This window comes from Geotrypetes seraphini, chromosome 3, assembly GCF_902459505.1.
Source record: "Geotrypetes seraphini chromosome 3, aGeoSer1.1, whole genome shotgun sequence".
Classification (NCBI taxonomy): Eukaryota; Metazoa; Chordata; class Amphibia; order Gymnophiona; family Dermophiidae; genus Geotrypetes; species Geotrypetes seraphini.
Genome location: NC_047086.1, coordinates 80,207,044 through 80,226,425, shown reverse-complemented (window position 1 = coordinate 80,226,425; position 19,382 = coordinate 80,207,044). Strand labels below are relative to the sequence as shown.

Genomic DNA, 19,382 nt, shown 5'->3' with positions numbered 1-19,382 from the left:
CACCTTTGTAAAAGTAGACCTAAGATCTTATGGTTTGGTAATTTTTCAAGAAATATATCCTCATTTATTCCTCTGTGCAATGAAGAAAGCTTAACAGTTGTAAGAACTGTTTTTATAGGAATTATTCTTGACTCTACACTTTCTTTTGTACCTCAAATATACTATTTAATTAGGAAACATTTTTACTAAAACAGAATTGATTCATTCTTATTTCCATGATATGCATTTTACCTGGCTGATTCAACTGATGATACTATCTCAATTAGATTACTGCAATACTATTTATGTAAGCATTACAGAAAAATTACAAAAAAAACCCCTCCAACTTTTACAAAACACAGTTATCAGAATGATTTTCCAATGTAAAATGTATGATAGGTCCATTCCCCTTTTGATAAAACATAATGGCTTCTCTTTCGGAGCATGAATAATTAATACAATTACTTGTCTTATTTTTAAATTATTTTATGATCTAACATCAGAGCATTTGAGTGTCTTGTTAAACAGACGAACTTCATAGAAACCTAGAAACATGATGGCAGATAAAGGCCTAATGGCCCATCTAGTCTGCCCATCCATAGTAACCATTATCTTCAGTTCATACTTTTCACTCATGATCAAAACTTGCTTAATATTCTATCAAGGGGGCTATTTATACTTAAACAGTTGTTTTATGTTTCAATCTTTGTACCTTTGAAACATTCTTCATTTGGAAATTAAGCAAAACATTTCTTATTGCTTTTTCAAAAGGCATTAAAAACTTTTATTTTAACTATGTACATTTTTATTTTTTATATTTTAATGAGCTTTTAGTTATCCCAAGATATGGCTAGCTTATGAGCCATACCTACTATTGCCTCCTTCCGAGAGTGTAGATATTGTTTTCTTAATATGACGCACATTACCCCATCACATGGGTTTTCTAGTCAAAGGTGAATCTACTAAATACTTTTTAGAGAGCACTACATATATTCATGTCTTTTGGACATGACCTGCTGTGCACTTTTTCTGGAAGAGGGCCTGTGCATACATGCAGCAGATATTGGGCCGGGTAGTACCCTGACCCTTGAACTGCTGTTATTGGGCTTGCTGGGAGCGTCTGCTCTTAGGGGGAGGGGGATCTTGCCATAGATTCAGAAACTTAGTCTATTGTGTCACAAAACCATATTGCAGGTCAGGACCACCTCTCAACCCCCCTCTTATTGGACCTGGAGAGCGTATGTTTCTCAATTGATCAAATGGGAAGTGCAAGATGCTAGAGTAACCTATAAAAAAATGGAAGCTATTTTTATCTCTTTGGACACCGAGAGTCCACAGCAAAATACTGAATAGGCTGGGAGATGCATCTCCCTGGAGCATTGAATATTGTCTTGTTTTCTATGGATCTCTTGAGTTTTCAGTTTTTGTAGTCAACCTGTGACCTCCCTTTTTGTCAACTTCTGACTTTGCTGTTATCCTTTTTTTTCTATTTCTAAAATGTGTTCCTAGACTCTGGGCTTGGTACTAGTGGGAGAGTTAGGAGGGTATGGATGGTGGAGGGGCTGGTTTGGAACCTTTTAGTTGCTTTATATTTGGGTATCAACCTTTGTTTTTTTATTTTCCATTTACAGTCTTTTTGTAACACCCACTCTACCAGGGTTCAGGGAGGGGGGTGGGGGGTTAGTATATCTGCTGTTCATTGTAGATGTAATTTTCAATGCTCTTGTATTGTTCTTTAGTGATTTCTCTTTATAAAATCTTAAGAAAGTAAAAGGAACTAATATAAAAATAACTGAAAATGTTGCATATAACTTTGTGAAAGCACAAAGATTTCTTGAACGTGTGTGTTCTTGAAAATTCATACAGATTATCATCATTTGATAATGTTTTCTGTTTGTGCAATAAAGTAACATAGCCTGTACAGTAGTTAAAATTATTAAAGTAGGCTGGAAACAACTTGGGGGCTGGTTTGTCCACTTGTTAACTGCTTTAAATTACTGATGTGGGTGCAATATTGTAAAAATAAGGGTAGCCATGTTAACCAGTAGCAGCTAAGATGAAAGAGGCTACAGGCATCTTATACACTAACCAATTTGTTGAGCCATGGACTTTCTAGGACAAGACTGTTTCATGTATTTAAAAAAAAAACAAAAACAGCAAGCATCAGAAAATCACTTTGTCTATATAGGATAAAAGAGCAATTCATTTGCTCATTAACCTAATTACTCTCTTCTGCTCCATTGCTCTTTCATGTCTCCTACCTTCCCTATATGTTTTAAAATGGTAAAAGCTATCAATTAGCCATCAGTAGTATATAAAAGTCTTGCAAATAAATAAATGAATGAAATAAAATTTGTTCTGCTAAAATTATTATTTTTTTTTAGTACTTGCAAATTTCTCATCCATTCTTCTTTAGGAGGGAGACTCCTTATTTTAATTGTTTTTCCATTGTTTCTGTGTCTCCAACTTGACATGAGTAATTTAAGTAAGAAACAAAAATTTATCCTTTTTCTCACCAGATTTTCTTCTTAGGGATTCACAAATGTTGGGATTAATGTATTCACGTAATGTCTCTTGAAATCAAAAACACCCAGCAGAGATTATGGGGCTCATAATCAAAACTTAAACACATTTAAAAACCCGCCCAAGTCGGCACTTGGATGACCTAAAAGTCAGGTTGTCCGAGTGCCAATAGTCAAACCAACTTTCTGGACGTGCCATGGGACTTTTTATGCCTTTCAATGCCGCTATGTGCCCAGAGCTGAAAGGGGTATATTTGGAGGAGTGATTAGGATAGTATGTGGATGGGATAGGGACCGACCTAGACTTAGTCGTCTTGCAGGGATAATCAAATGTTTTATTAGACATCCTGGATGAAACTTAATGTGAGTTAGACGATGTAAAAATGGGTATAAATGCCAAAAAGGTATCTAAAGTGACCAGATAACCACTGCAGAGACAAAATAAAGACCCACACACACTCTCCCAGTGTTCACTGACCCTCTCGCACCCTCACAAAGATCAGAATAAAAAAGTGTATACCTGTCTCCAGAACATCAGCACCTGGTATAGGAAAGCCTATTAGAGCTGCACATAGGTGTCTTAAATATATTGGGGGTGGGCTAGTGAACCATAGAGAGGAGGACCCAGGCCCATAAGCCACTCTATCCACTACATTTAAGGTGGAACATGTGTGTCCACCAAAACCCTACTCTACTGTCCTATATGTGCCAACTGCAGCCATAAGGGCTATTGGGGTTGTAGACAGGTGGGCATAGTGGATTGGGGGAGGGGGGGCTCACCATAACCTATAAGGGAGTTCTGGTGAGATATTTATTTGGCATCCTTTTTGTAAAGTTCACAGTAGTGCCCTGTAAGGTGCCCTACTGCTCTGTTGCCATGTCTGGATGGTCAGTACATTACAAGATTGGCCCCTCCCATGCCCAAATGGTCTTGTTCTGGGCATTTGGGACTTGAACAAAATTTTGTTTGAAAATGTGGTATAAAGATAGACGTCCTGGCAGTTCAGATAGATGATTTGTCAAAAAAAAAAAAATAAATAAAAAACCACCCCAAAAATCATATTCTAGATGTATTTTTTTGAAAATGGGCATTTTACCACTGCTGACTTTGGGCATCTAGCGCCATATGCTCAAATCAGACTTAGACATATGTTTTGATTATGCCCCTCCATGCCTTTACTAAGCAGGTAAAACACTGAGGCATAATGTGTGAAAAAAATATTTTCTGACAGCACAGTGATATTACCTCATAGTATACTCTTAAGGTTACCCCTAATAATGTACTGTGTTTCTGACATTTTTGCAACCTCTTCTAAGTGGGACTTATACCTGTATGTTTGCCTACAGCCAGAAGACTTAGATCCATTTCAAGAAGCTCTGGAAGAACGAAGGTACCCTGGGGAGGTCACAGTACCAAGCCCTAAATCCAAATACCCTCAATGTAAAGAAAGCAAAAAAGATTTAATAACGTAAGCACTATTAGAGGTGAAATTGGTTTTTTTTTTCCTATTTTTATCTTTTCTACCTTTTGGTTATTTAAATAAATATGTATACTCCTTTCCTTGCAATATAAGCATGCTACTGTTCATTTGCAGCATATCGTATGTTCCAAATCGCCATTGAAATAAAGTGTGCAGCCTATTATAGTTGCTTGTTTTTAATGATGTTCAAGTTATACTGAAGTATCATTTTCATAATCCTGCTTATTTTGCAGCTTTTCTTTAGGATGCTTATAGGCCCTTGCAGACAGTGCAGCTAAACTGGAAACAATGAAACTATTTAAAACAAAAAGTCTTTTTTTTTTTTTTTTTAAACATACTTACTATTTTGGCTGTTTTTTTGTTTTTGTTTGGTGGCAGATGTCCAACACCAGGGTGTGATGGGAGTGGTCATGTGACTGGTAATTACGCCTCACATAGAAGGTGTGACTTCATTTTTTTTCATGGTGGATTCTGTCTTTTCAATTTATTGTTTTCAGCTTACCTCAACAATGCTGTCAAAATAAAATGTTGAGCTATGTGTTAACCCTTTGAGTACTCTCTGTGGACTTTTAGATCATGTAAATTTGTGTTTTATATGACATCTTTGGGTAGAATCTTTTTATTTTAAGCAGATTTTAAAATATGTCCAAAATGCTATCAAAATCAAACAAGTTATCTCACTTAATCAAAAATAAAAGAAATAAAAATGCTATTATTGCATTTTCTTTTTTGTAAACAAAACAATTTTCCACTTTGTAATGTCTGAAGCCATGCAATGTTTTCTAAACATATTCAGAGGGTTAACTATAATGGAATTCAATATACAGCACTGCCCCCACCTCACCATTGCTTTTTTCTACATCACATTTATTTCTATTTTATTTTGTTTTATGGTGTGTTTCTTGTTTGAGAGTGCTTAGTTTATAAGCAGGTTCACTTACATGGATATCCTGACATGTCTTACAGTCTGTCGGGCTGCCCTTTGGCTGACAAAAGTATTCGGAGCATGATGGCTACCAGCTCACAAGAACTCAAGTAAGATATGAAGAAAAGCAACTTTCTCATCATTCCTCATTGAGCTACAACACTGAATAATGCCAACTACTAGGAAAGCCCTTGTAAGAGTACAGAATAATTTGAGAGCTAGAGGATGATGGTTTAGGTAGCTATGTTGCAAGAAAAATCATTGCCTGCTTGATAAATATATAAGAAATGTAGTGTTGATATAATAAACTTATCAACATTTTAGATTAAAATAATTTAAAAAGAGAATTTAAGAGCACTTTAATACTGGCTTTTACAAAGCCACTGTGGAGGTTTCTACCGCAGACAGGTGAGGTAAATGTTCCAATGCTCATAGAATCCTATGAGTGTTAGAGCATTTACCTCGTCAGCCTGTTGTAGAAACCTGTACCATGGCTTTGTAAAAGGAGCCCAAAACAACTGAAACCAATATTATTTTTCATTCTAAATAGCACTAATAGAGAACAAGCTCCATTTTAGCCCCATTTTACACAGAACATAGAACTGAGACATCCAGGTTAGTCCATGTTTAATTCCAGTGATAATTTAGGGTGTGCTAGCACAGAGCCTTTCCTAAAATACTTGCAGGAGTGCACATGTATTTGCAAGTATGTATAGTGGGAAGAGCCATTATAAAATACATATACTGTACATTGAACAACTGAATGACATAGAGCTTTCGGCTTCCACATAGAGGTGTCATCATTTACCCATGGAATCATTGATTTTGTAACTTCCAAGTGCAGATAGCATCATTCCCATATGTAGCTGCTGCATGTTACTAATTAAGTAGCAAGACCACAATTTTAACTGGATTTCATTTTTGGAATATATTTTATTGACAGTGATCAGAAGTGAGTAGAACCGCCTCACTCATTGAATGTGTTTTCGTATAACAGAATGAACTCCTTATACAGAAATCTGTCAATAAAAATCAAACAATGCAACTCAAGATATCAAAATCCTGCAGAATAATGTTGCTGCTTACAGATATCTTAAAGATGTTACTGATTAAATGCATGCAAACCAGTAGTGTTTATAACAAATCAATGAATATGGGTTAATTGGAATTCATTTTGAAGATGGCAATAAACTACATGAGATTATGGAGATCGGCCCCCTTAATTACTCTTATAGAACCCTGCCCAAAACAGGCATTTTTCAAAACCTATGCATAACTTTGAACCAATATTCCCTCTAATATTTGTGGCTGTGCACTTTTTGGTAGGAGGCCTCGCAGCCAGACAGCCAGATAGCCCCATCACACAGTTAGCACATCAGGACCTCCCACCCTACTCTTCCACTGTTGCTTCTGCTTTTCCAAACCAGCAGCAGAAGCAGCAAACTGAAATCCAGTCATTATGGGACATTCCTGAACCTACCCATGGCAGCCAGTCCACACCCTCTGATATCACTTCCTTATTCCTAGGCAGAGCCATCAGCTATGGGTAGGTGCAGGAAGGTCCCACAATGGCTGGATTTCAGTTTACTGCTGTTGCTGGTGGTTCAAGAAAACAGAGCAGTGAGGGGCCAGGATGATGGATGGAGAGAAGGAGCACGATACTGGATAGAAGTGGGTTGGAAGAAGAGAGGGAAGGGGCAAGATATTGGATGGAAGTAGGGTAGAGAGAAAAAAAGTGGGGTGGAGGGAGAAAAAGGGGCAGATGCTGACAGAGGTGGAGTAGAGGAAGAGAGGGGAGTAGATGATGGATGGAAGTAGGGTAGAGGGAGAGAGAGAAAGGGGCAAATGCTAATGGAAGTGGGGGAAAGGGAAGCAATCATTAGATGGAAGTGGGAAGAGAAGATAGAGAGGCAGACTGCTGGATGGTGGTGGGGAGGAGAGAAAGAGGGGAACCAATGCTGGATGGAAGTGGGAAGGAAAGAAGAGGGGAGCAGACATTGGATGAAAGTGGGGTGGAGGGAGAGAGAAATAAGGAGGCAAATGCTGATAAAGTGGGGAGGAAAGAGAGAGAAGCAGAGTGCTGGATGGTAGTGGGGAGAAGACAGAGGGGAGCAGACACTGGATGGAAGTGGGAAGGAGAGAGAGGGGAACAGATGATGGATGGGAGGAGGGAGCGAGAGAGAAGGAAGCAGATGTTGATGGAAGTGAGGAAGGGAGAGAGAGAGGCTGACTGCTGGATGGTAGTGGGAAGGAGAGAGAGGGGAACAGATAATGGACAGAAGTGGGGAGAAAGAGATGAACATATGCTGGATGGAAGTGAGGAAAGGGCTCACACTGGATGGAAGGGGTAGAGAAAGAAGGCACATGCTTGATGGAAGGAATAAAGAAAAAGGGCACATGCTGGATGGGGAAGAAGATAAGAGTTAGTGAGATATTGGAGGCAGTATGGGAAAGAGGTGGAAAGCTGTAGGTAGACACAGTGAAAAGAAGGCATTTGAGGACTGGATAGTAAGATAGAATTTTAATGTAGGTAGAGGCAGAAAATAAATTGAATAAAGTTGAAAGGAAAATAAGGAGAGAAAAACAACAAACAGGAAATCCTGTCAAGAAAGTTAAGAGAAAACCAAGAAAGCAGAAACCAGGGACCAGGACTGGAAAAAAAGGCAAAAGCAGAAAAAATTATTTTATTTTCCATTTAAGATAAAAGTAGTCTGGTAGCTGTGTTAATATAAGAACATAAGAACTGCCACTGCTGGGTCAGACCAGTAGTCCATCGTGCCTAGCAGTCTGCTCCCACGGCAGCCCTTAGGTCAAAGACCAGCACCCTGAGACTAGCCTTACCTGGAAATTATGTGTTATCTTTTTATTAGACTAATTTTAATACTTTTTTGACTAACTTTCAGAGACAAAAACTACCTTCCTCAGGTCAGAACAGGATACCATACCATACTGTACTGACCTGAGGAAGAGGGTTTTGGCCATTGAAAGCTAATTGAAAAATGTATATAGTCTAATGAAATGGTATAGTTTCCATTTCTTGTTTTACTTGTATTTTTTAGTTTGTAATGTAATGATTGGAATAGGTCATTTTTTGAAATTTACATCTGCTATCTTTATATTTTGCAAAGTACAGGGGAACATGCATCACAGTTTCTCTTTCACTAGAGTTGCACTGTATGCAGGGGGTTCAGTTTAATTTATTTCTATTTTTGGTTTTTGATTACTTATTCTATACTGAGTCTGTGTTCTACATATGATTAATCTGTACTAATCTGTTTACTTTTCCAATCAGTGTATTGATGTTCTAGTGCTCACTGTAGTGCTATCTTTTCCTAAGTAGGTCCTTGATATGTGACTTGCGGAAGTTACTGCTATTATGGAATGTTGCGATTGCTGTCGATCCTGAGTGACATATGTAGTGTTTTGTATTAATTCACATTATGCCTCATATTGGATTGGATTTACACCAAACCTCTCTCAATAATAGCTCAAGCCAAGTTACATTTAGATACAGTGGGTATTTTTCTGACCTTGGGAAGCTTACAATTTAACTCCCCCCCCCCCCCCCATTTTACAAACCGTAGCCCAGTTTTTAGCACTGGCCGTGGTGGTAAAAGCCTGCTCATAGAATTCCTATAAGTGTCGGAGCCTTACTGCCGCCGCCAGAGCTAAAAACTGTGCTATGGTTTTGTAAAGGAGGGGGGGTGTTAAGTTTTGCATCTGAAGCAATGGAGGGTTAAGTGACTTTTCCAAGATGGCAAGGAGCATCAGTGGGAATTGAACCCTAGCTTCCCTGATTCACACCCAGCTGCTCTAATCACTAGGTACAGCTAATATTTAATGTTTGGTAACTCAACAGAAAATTAAAGGCTAGCATAACTGAAGCCTAGTGGTCATTTAACAACCTACATTCATAGGTAAAAAAAAAAAAAAAAGATTATGTTCTTACCTTGATAATATATTTTCCAATAGAAGGTGTGTTAGTCTAGACAAGCCATTTGCAAAAGGTGTGTCACTCCAGATTTTTTTTTCTGTGACCCTCCTACTTCACTGGGAGCTCTACTGCCACCTGCAGTTAGTACCCAAACCTGAAAGAGTGAAGTAAGGGAAAATGGGAAACCTCCCAAACCAAAACCTTGTTCTGCTCAAACATAACAATGCTTAAACAATCAATGAACAACTAACAGCCAACCAAAGCATCAAAGGAGCTCAGGTAGTACCCCTGTAGATGCTAAAACATATAGAATTCTTCAGGGCCCAAAGGGCTAACTGGCATCCAAGATACATACTTGGGGAAAAATAAAAAGAATGAAACAGTAGGCAGGTACAGGAAGGACAGGGCAAGGGTCCAGAATGACACACCTCTCTACTGGAAAATATATTATCAAGATAAGAAAATAATCTCTTCTTCCAGTGTAATAGTTGTATAATTCTGCACAAGAAAGACATACAAAAGCAGGCCCAGAAAACTAGGGCAGGCTGACTGTACTGGCCAGTAACACTGAGGATCCAAAGGCAGAGTCCTCTCTTGCCACAACATCCACCCTGTAAAACTGTGCAAATGTTTGTAGAGTGGACCAAGTCGCAGCTCTACAAATCTCTGCTGGAGAAACTGCCCTAGCTTCCGCCCACAACAAAGCTACACTTCTGGTTGAATGTCCCTTAACAGAAACATGGGACTGTTTCCTACAGATAATGTGGGCTGATGAAATGGCCGTACAGATCCATCTGGAAATCATGGCCTTGGAAGTGGGTGTGCCTCATCCACTGTGGTCACCACTACCAGAAAAACCACCTTTAGCATCAAGTCCAACAGAGTCGTGTCTTCCAGCGGCTCAAACAGAGCATTGGTGAGACCTTACAGAACCACATTAAGGTCCCGCGAAGGGAATGATGATTTGATCGGTGGTGATGTCTGGATGAGACACCAGCATAGGTTTGCGGTCCCGAGACCTGAAACAAGAGAACCCTACTAATTGGACTCCAAGGGAAGCCATGGTAAGGCCCTTGTAAAGGCTGGCTTGCAGAAAAGCCAACACTACCAAAACCAGAGATGTGAATTAATACAAAACACCAATGCTAGAAAATCTTCCATGCTTTAGTGTAGGCAGATACTGTGGTTGACTTCTTAGGCCTGACAAATGAGGGAATGACCACTTCTGAATATCCTTTGAACTCTAGAGCTTCGCATGCAATGGCCATTCATATAAGCAAAGTGATCCATATCCTCCATGCATACTGGACCCCATGAAAGGAGGTCTGGAAGTACTTGCAACAGAAGGCCTTGGCCTGTTTGAAGATGCATCAGATCTGTGTACTACGGCCTGCGAGGCCAATCTAGAGGCACAAGAATGACCCTTCCCTGATTACTTGCAATCCGTTGAAGGATGCAACCTATCATAGCCAGGGAGGAAAGACATATAACAGGATGTCCTGAGGCCAAGGTTGGTCCAGAGCATCTAGACCAGGGGTGTCCAACCCACAGCCCATGGTCCGCATGCGGCCCCATGAGGTATTTCGTGCAGCCCTGCTCGAGGGCGATGCGGTGTTTTCCTCTGCCACCTCTGGGTGTTTACCTTCTTGCAGCTCCCTCCTTCATCTTGCTGCAGCATTCGCTCAAAGCTGTGGGCACCAGCTCTATGTGCCTCCCGCGGCTGACCCAAAAGCATTCCTTTTGACGTCGCAACATCAGAGAGAAGGCTTCCAGATCATCTGCAGGAGGCACATAGGAGCTGCTGCCCGTGGCTTTGAGCAAACGCTGCAGCAAGATGGAGGAGGGAGCCGGCAAGAATGTAAACACCCATGGCACAGAAGGGAGGGAGAAGGTTGTGTTGGAACTTGAGAGGGAGCACAAATAGGACAAATGATGGAAGGAAGGAAAAAGGGGCATGAACTTAGGGCTCCGAATGAAGGGAAAGAGGGAGGTGAGCATGAGCCATAAGATGGAAGAATGGAGGGAGTGAGGGAAAGATATGCTGAGGTGAGGGATAGAATAGAAAGGGAGAATTGGGTGTCTGACTACGGAAAGAGTTGGTGCACATGGGGAGATAAAAAAAAGAGGAGAACTGGACCCATGGGAGGGCAGGAGGGAAGAGAGCTGGGATAAGAAGATGCTAGGAGATGGAAAGAAAGGGAAAGGGTGTCATAGCCTGACCACAGGAGAGAAGGAGGGGGATTTTGAAAATGGTGAGCCATGTCAAAAGGGAGATGACAAGATGAGTGAGAGCGCAGTAAGTACAGTGGTAGAAATGTGATAATGGGGAGTAGATAGCAGGAAATAGGAGGCTGGGATAGGAGTGAGATGGAAAATGGGAGAGCTATGCACTGAGAGAAGATGGAGAATTGAGAAGTAGCTGAACATTAAAAAGAAGAAGGGTGAGAAAGAAGGCAAGATTTGAGTGGACAGAGGCAAAAAAGAAAATAAAAATTAAGAAAGCTGAAAAGGAAAAATCAATATGTTGGAGACAGGCATAAGGAGGAAATGGAACAAGAGAAGAGGAGAAAAAAATGGACAGTAGACACTGGAAAGAGAATTAGTTGAAGATAGACAAAAAGCAGAAAGAGAAACTGAGACCAAGATGATGGAAAAACAAAACATCCAGACAACAAGGTAGAAAAAATTGTTTTATTTTGAATTTATTAACTGGAATATGTTAGTTTTGGGATATGTGCATCACAATTATTTTTGTATTCAGTGGCATAGTCATATACAGCTGATTTGGGGGAGGGACTGGAGCCCAAAATTAGTGGATGGGCACCAAAGTTTCTCCCTGCCTGAGTGCAATTTATAAATATTTGAGCTAGTGGGAATTTCCAAGCTCTGCCAACTGAAGACATCGTCGTCCTCCAGTCTGGCAACTCAAAATCTCCAAGCTTTGCAGCCAATGGCAATATCTTCAAGTTACCACTGCTTTCATGCATGCATGAAAGCTGAGGGGCGCAGGAAGGAGAGAAGGCAGCAGCTCTGCAATATTGCTGCCAGCTGCAGAACTTGGGAAGTTGGAGGGGGAGGAGGTGGCCGTCAGTTGGTGAGGCTTGGGGATCCCTACTAGTTACAGCAGGGGAGATATTCATTTTGAGGGAGCCTAAGCTCAAAGTAGGAGGCCCAAAAAAGCATTAATATTTACCCTGACTGAACGATTCTCCATGTGCACTGCTGACAGCTGATTCAGCATCCCTGCTCTGATGAGGCTCACTTCTGAAGAGGTACACCTCAGCTGTAATAGAAGTGAATGAGAGAACCAAGAGCGCGCATCCCTGCTCATCAGAGTGGGGATGCGGAAGCCTTTGGCTGCTCCCACTGGCAGCAGTGCAAGTAGAGGATCACTCAACAGGTTAAGTATTACAGCTTTTTTGGGTTCCTTTTCATGGTGTCCCTTTAATGAAGGTTTATTATTAGATATGTACATCTTCTATATTAGTGATTGCAAATTTGGGACCTGCTCAACCTTTTTCTTGCTCATCAGCTAGTGTTAGTGTGGCCCCAGAAATTTTTTTTTTTTGTCCAAAGCGGCCCAGGGAAGCCAAAAGGTTGGACACCCCTGATCTAGACCCTTGCCTCCAGGCTTAAATCTTCAACATAATTTAACATAAAAGTCCATATATGTACCGTAATACCTTTCAGTTCTAAGCAGTTTACAAAGGAGTAAAGAAAAGTTTCAAGTTTATTAACTTTTGATAAACTGCTTATCTAAGAAAATCTAGGCAGTGTACAATAAAATATAGAAAGGGAGAAGATAAAATTAAAAACCAGGCATAATTACATAATAAATATAACATTGCAGGAGGGAGTAAGCATCTCTTCCACTGCTGGGGGGTATGGCTTGGTGGCGGGAGAGAATGGGCATCTCTTGCTGCCAAGCGAGTGTTGGGGGGGGTGTTGCTTGGCAGCGGTAGGGAGTGGTGTGAGGAGCATTGCTTGGTGGCAGGAGAAGGCATCTCTCTCACTTCCAGGGGGCTTGGGGGCGTTGCTTGGTGACGGGAGAGAGGGGCATCTCTCTTGCTGCTGAAGGGGTGGCGGGGGTACATCGTTTGGTGGCGGGAGGGAGTGGTCAGGTCTCCCGCTGACGGGGGGTGGTTTTGGGGGGGGCGTTGCTTGATGGAAAGAGGGAGTGAACATCTCTCCTGCTGCTAGGGGTATGGGGGGAGCAATGCTTGACGGCAGGAGAGAGTGGGCATCTCAATGCTGATCTTCAATTTGTTTTTTGTTTTTATTATTATTTTAATTTGAATTGGAGGGGGGGGGTCTGAACTGTCAAACCTTACTTTCCTGTCAGTGCCTGAGCCAATCAGAACTCAGACACTGATCAGAAAGTAAGGCAGTGACAGCTCAGACCTGTTGGTAAATTTTGGCTGCAAATGTAACACAATGAGGTTAGAAAATCACTCAGTGATTATAGAGAATTGCTCAAAATGATCATTTTAATATTAATGACCTCATTGTACTATATTTGCATGGCGGTATCCGAGACTGCTAGAAAACTTGGAAAAGACCATAATAAGCCATTTTGAGAATCTGCCGCTAAAATACTTGCACGCTTAACCGGCTGGAACCAGTTTATCAAGCACATTAAAGGCAGATTTTAGTTATGAGAATCTGCTCCCGAGTCCTTTAAACATTCAGTCTTTGCTTCCCCAAAGCATTTCATAAGTAACACAACTTTTACACACTAGTAAAAGGAAGCTTCCCCTTCAGAAGAGAGAGGAGAAAGGCAAGGGTGCTAGTTAGAGGATGGTGAACGGTAGGAAAATAGGGATCAAGAGGAAGAAATAGGGTGATGAGCAAGGAAATAAAAAATATTATTTTGAGGAGGGAAGCTGCTGGTTTCAGTGGGTAGAGTTAAAAAAGGGTCAATGGTGGGGATACTGGGGCTATTTGGGGTGGAATGGAGGTTGTAGGAGGGGAGGGGCAAGAGGAAAAAAGAGATAAAATGTGTGATAGCGTGATGGCAGACCGCAAAGAGTTGAGAGTAGAGAAAAGGAAACCGCTGGGTATGGTGTGCAGGCAGGGCCAACATAAAGATTAGAAAGACTAGGCAATCACCTAGGGCAGTGGCTTTTGAGAAAAGCAAAGAGAAGTTGCAGTCAAAGCAAAACAGTAGATTCTGACAGCTACATAAACTCAAAGCATCCACAAAGGGTTCTTCTACCCACCAAGAGATAGCCAATTTTCAAACACCTAGGTGAATAGCTTCTGAAAATCACCCTTAATATGTGAATTTAATATTTAAAGGTGTCCAAGTATGTGCTTTTAGAGTATTAGGAGTGGAGGTGTTGGTCTAATCATTATTGTTTGAATTTTATAATCAAAATCTGTGGTGGAGAGGAACAGTTAGAAGCCTCAAAGTTAATTGAGAGGTAGGTACATGGCTGAAGGCTCTTCTATGGTGCCTAATATTGCTGCACAGGGGAAGATTGGTGAGATACCACTATTAGGTAGGGGTCAGGGAGAGCTGCAACTGATTAGGAGAGTGTGCAGAATAAGTTTCAAGTTTATTAGATGTTTATATACTGCCTATCAAGGTTTATCCAAGCGGTTTTACAATCAGTTACTCAACTATTTTCCCTATCTGTCCTGGTGGGCTCACAATCTAACATATCTGGGGGCTATGGAGGATTGAATGACTTGGAGCAGTGTGGGGTTTGAACCCACAACCCCAGGGTGCTGAGGCACTGGCAAGTTAGATGCAAAGCATTGATAAAGAAAGCTAAACAAGAATATGAAGAACAACTTGCCAAAGAGGCAAAAACTCATGGAGGGGCATAATCAAAAGAAATGTCTAAGTCTGCTTTGGGCCTGTTGCTAGTCGCCCAAATTTGGCAGTGTCTAAAGTCCATTCTCAAAAAATCTGTCCAAAATATTATGTTTTTTGAGAGACGTCTAACTATACATCCAGCTATTTGATCGCCCAGACCGCTAAGTTATCTATATTTATACCCCATTCTCATCCAAAAATTCATACAAGTCAAAAATGCCTAGAAAAGGACTTTTTGATGTGGGAGGTGCCAGCAAAGTAATGTACTGGGCACCTAGACATGACAACAGAGTAGTGGGGCACCTTACAGGGCACTGCTGCAAACTTTATAAAAAGGGTGCCACAAACATCTCACCATGGGGCAGTGTGTGAGAGTCTGTACTTTATGTCTGCAGTGCTTATCTGGTCACCTTGGATACCTTTTTGGCACTTTTTTTACATGGCCTTTTTTTACACTTGGTTTTACATGGCCTAAAGTCACAACGTACAAGTTCCATCCAGGCAGCCTCATTAAACTTTCGGTTATACTTGCAGTACGACTAAGTTTAGATCAGCCCACATCCTGCCCAAATCCTGCCTTCACCACTCCTCCTAAAATGCCCTTTTTATCTTTGGTCATACAGCAGCACTGAAAAGGCCTAAGTTGTTTTTAGATACGTCTAAAACCCAGTTTGATTATCAGCACTTGGATGACTTGTCTTACTGATCATCCATGTGCCAATTTAGGCCGGTTTTTAGACGTATTTCCATTTCGATTATGAGCCCCATAGTAACAATTTATTTAGGTACATCAAGAGCAGAAAACCTGTGAGGCAATCAAAAATCACTTGGGTGGGTGATTTTTGATTGCCTATTTTGAATTCTGGTCTCGGCATCCCCTAAAGCTATGGGGAACCTTTGGGCATAACTTCTCCTGACAAAGCTTTCTTTTTAAGTAAAACGGAGAAGCTCTATTGAGAGTTTAACATTTCTATGGGCCCAGCTGTTCACCCACCAGCTATAATAAGCTAAGTAATTCCAAAATGTTTTTGTAGTTAAAAAATATTTGCAATATCTATATTAGATAATGGGTTTTGTTGTTTTTTTTTTAGACCAGTGATAGCTCATGTTAATGGTGTCCAGACAAGAATTATCTATATCTGACACCTGTGGGCAATTGAGGTCTGTTTTTCCCCCTGAAAAGAGCTGTACACACCTATTGAGTTTTCCATATTTTGTTGTGTATTTTTCGTTTGAATTGACTTCATTGTGAACGTGTATTACTGTTTTTGAGAAATCTACCTGAACCAGAATTGATTTTCAAGGGTGATGAGGCAGAGGAATTCAAAGAAAGATATAATAAGCCAAATTGACAAGTTAAAGAGTAATAAATCACCTGGACTGGATGGTATACATCCCAGGGTACTGAAAGAACTCAAATATGAAATTGCTGATCCACTGTTAGTGATCTGTAATATGTTGTTAAAATTATTTGTAGTACCTGAAGATTGGAGGGTGATCAATGTTATGCTGATTTTTAGAAAGGGTTCCAGGGGAGATTTGGAGGGTGGCCAATATTATGCTGATTTTTAGAAATGGTTCCAGGGGAGATTTGGGAAATTACACACTGGGAAGCCTGACCTCGATGCTGGGCAAAATAGTGGAAACAATTATAAAAAATAAAATTATGGAACATGTAGGCAAACATGATTTAATGAGACAGAGTCAAACTAGTCTCTCTCCTAGACACAGCCAAACAACACCTAAGCAAAGGCAAAAAAATGCTACTCATACAATGCGATCTCACAGCGGCATTCGACCTAGTAGATCACGACATCCTTCTACAAACGCTGGAGGCAATAGGAATCACAGGCAAAATCTACAATTGGTTTGAAGGATTCCTCCACTCAAGAAGATACAGAGTAAAAGCAAACAATCAGAATCCTGGAACAACCCTTGCAGAATCTCCCAAGGCTCCCCACTATCACCAACACTTTTCAACCTTTACATAGCCACACTTGGCACATGCTTAGACAAACAATATATAACGTCATACAGCTACGCAGACGATATCACCATCCTCCTGACTTTCGACCAAACCACCCCCAACACAACGAACAAACTACACATTGCACTAGAAACAGTGTCAAAATCGATGAGAGACCACAAATTAAAACTGAACCAAGACAAAACCAAATTCTTACTTCTAGAAAGAAACAAAACCCCAACCATAACAAACCTAGAAATAAACTCCATCACATATCCCTTACAACCCAACCTAAAACTGCTGGGAATAATGATAGACAAAGGCTGCACCATTCAACTTCAAATCAGCAAAACAGTTCAGAAGGCATTTGCAACCATATGCAACTTAAGACATCCGAAAATACTTCAACAACAAACAATTCAAATTCATAGTACAAGTGCTAATCCTAAGACTCCTGGACTACTGTAACATACTTTACCCATCATGCCCCGCCAACATGCTAAAACAATTACAAACAGTTCAAAATACAGCCCTAAGACTAATATACTCGCTGAAAAAATATGAACACATTACCTCAGCTTTCCAAGACTCACACTGGCTCCAAGTACAAGCATGCATACAACATAAATTCTACTGCACCCTATTCAAAGCCCTAAATGGAAATGGACCAAGCTATCTGAACAACTGCCTAATCTCGAAAAACACATCTAGTTCAAGGAGAACTCAAGCACACTTTACCCACCCCCCAATCAAAGGCATGCAAAGCAAAAAAAATATATGGCGGTCTACTAGCCACCAGAGCAGCAAAAATAGACCACTACCTCTCAAATCTGCTGACCACGACGCCCAACTACAAAACATTCAGGAAAGAACTGAAAACCATACTATTCAATAAATTTGTCAAATGATCTAACCAAACCGTATCGACCATTCCCAGATCCCAACGCATACTATAGCTATCAACCCTGTAATCTCCCTGAGAATGCCCAGGCTAATTTCTTGTTTTAAACTGCCTAGAACTGAAAGGTATTCATGGGATAGAAGACATCAATGTAATGTAATGTAAATTCAGCCAAGGGAGGTCTTACCTCACCAATTTGCTTGACTGCTTTGAAGGTGCTAATAAACATGTGGATAAAGGCAAGCCAGTTGATTTTGTGTATCTAGATTTCCAAAAGGCTATTGACAAAGTTCTTCATGAGAGGCTCCTGAGAAAATTAGAGTCATGGATAGGAGGCAATGTTTAATTATGGATTAAGAACTGGTTATCGGACAGAAAACAGAGGGTAACATAGTAACATAGTAAATGACGACAGATAAAGACCTGAACGGTCCATCCAGTCTGCGCAATAGGGTTGAATGGCCATTTTTCTCAGTGGAGGAGGGTAAATTGTGGTGTTCTGCAGGGATCTGTGCTGGTCCTATTTAACTTATTTATAAATGATCTAGAAATTGTAACTACAAGTGAGGTAATAAAATGGATGACACTAAACTGTTCAAAGTTGTTATAATGCATGTGGACTTTGAAAAACTTCAGGAAGACCTTAGGAAATTGGAAGACTGGGCATCTAAATGGCAGATGAAATTTAATGTGGACAAATGCAAAGTGATGCACATTGGGAAGAATAATCCAAATCATAGGGCTCCTTTTACAAAGCTGCGCTAGGGCCTTAACACGCGGAAAAACTCCCGCTAAATTGCCACGCGCATTAGCCACTACCACCTCCTTTTGAGCAGGTGGTAGATTTTTGGCTAGTGCGCGCTATAGTGCGCACTAATCTGGTGCATGCGCTAAAACCGCTAGTGCAGCTTTGTAAAAGGAGCCCCTAGTTATCGGATGCTAGAGACCACCTTGGGAGTAAGAACTCAAGAAAAGGATCTGGGTGTCATCGTAGATAATACGCTGAAGCCTTTCACCCAATGTGCGGCGACAGCCAAGAAGGCAAATAGGATGCTAGGAATTATTAGGACAAGATTAAGACTAAGAATGTTATAAAGCCTCTGTATTGCTTTATGATACAACCTCACCTTGATTATTGTGTTCAGTTCTGGCCTCCTTATCTCAAAAAAGATATTGCAGCACTAGAAAAAGTTCATAGAAGAGCGACCAAGATGATAAAGGGGATGAAACTCCTCTCGTATGAGGAAAGACTAGAGGTTAGGGCTCTTTAGCTTAGAAAAGAGGTCTGAGGGGAGATATGATTGAATTCCACAAAATCCTGAGTGGTATAGAATGGGTACAAGTGGTTCGATTTTTTTTTTTTTTTTACTGCATCAAGATTTACAAAGACTAGGGGACATTTGATTAAGTTAGAATAATAGTTTTAAAACCAATAAGAGGAAATATTTTTTCACTCAGAGAATAGTTAAGCTCTGGAACGTGCTGCCAGAGGATGTGGTAAGAGTGGTTAATGTAGCTGATTTAAAAAAAGGTTTGGACAATTCCTGGAGAAAAAGCCCATAGTCTGCTGTTGAGACAAACATGGGATGGTAGCATGGAATGCTGCTACTATTTGATTTTTTGCCAGGTACTTGTGACTTGGATTGGCCTCCACAAAGACAGGATACAGAGCTAGACCATTGGTCTGACCCAGTAAGGCTATTCTTAAGTTCTTTTCCCTCTGTGAGACTGTGTTTGAAACTGTTGCTCAATGCAGCTGAGAACGTAATGAAAGAAAGATTGGACTGTGTTTGCCAGCCTGGATATTGTTTTTCTTTCTGGTGTTTGCTAATGATTTTTGCCCAGCAATGCTG

At 40.6% G+C, this 19,382-nt stretch overlaps 1 protein-coding gene across 1 annotated transcript in view; it reads left to right on the top strand.

Moving 5' to 3' along the window:
• The window catches only part of MYT1L (myelin transcription factor 1 like), a 612,659-nt gene that overhangs the window by 387,586 nt on the left and 205,691 nt on the right, over positions 1-19,382 (top strand). Inside the window, exons 15-16 of the mRNA XM_033939893.1 lie at positions 3,849-3,970; positions 4,949-5,017. Of these exons, the coding sequence (XP_033795784.1) occupies positions 3,849-3,970; positions 4,949-5,017 (191 nt within the window). The remainder of the gene's footprint in view (positions 1-3,848; positions 3,971-4,948; positions 5,018-19,382) is intronic.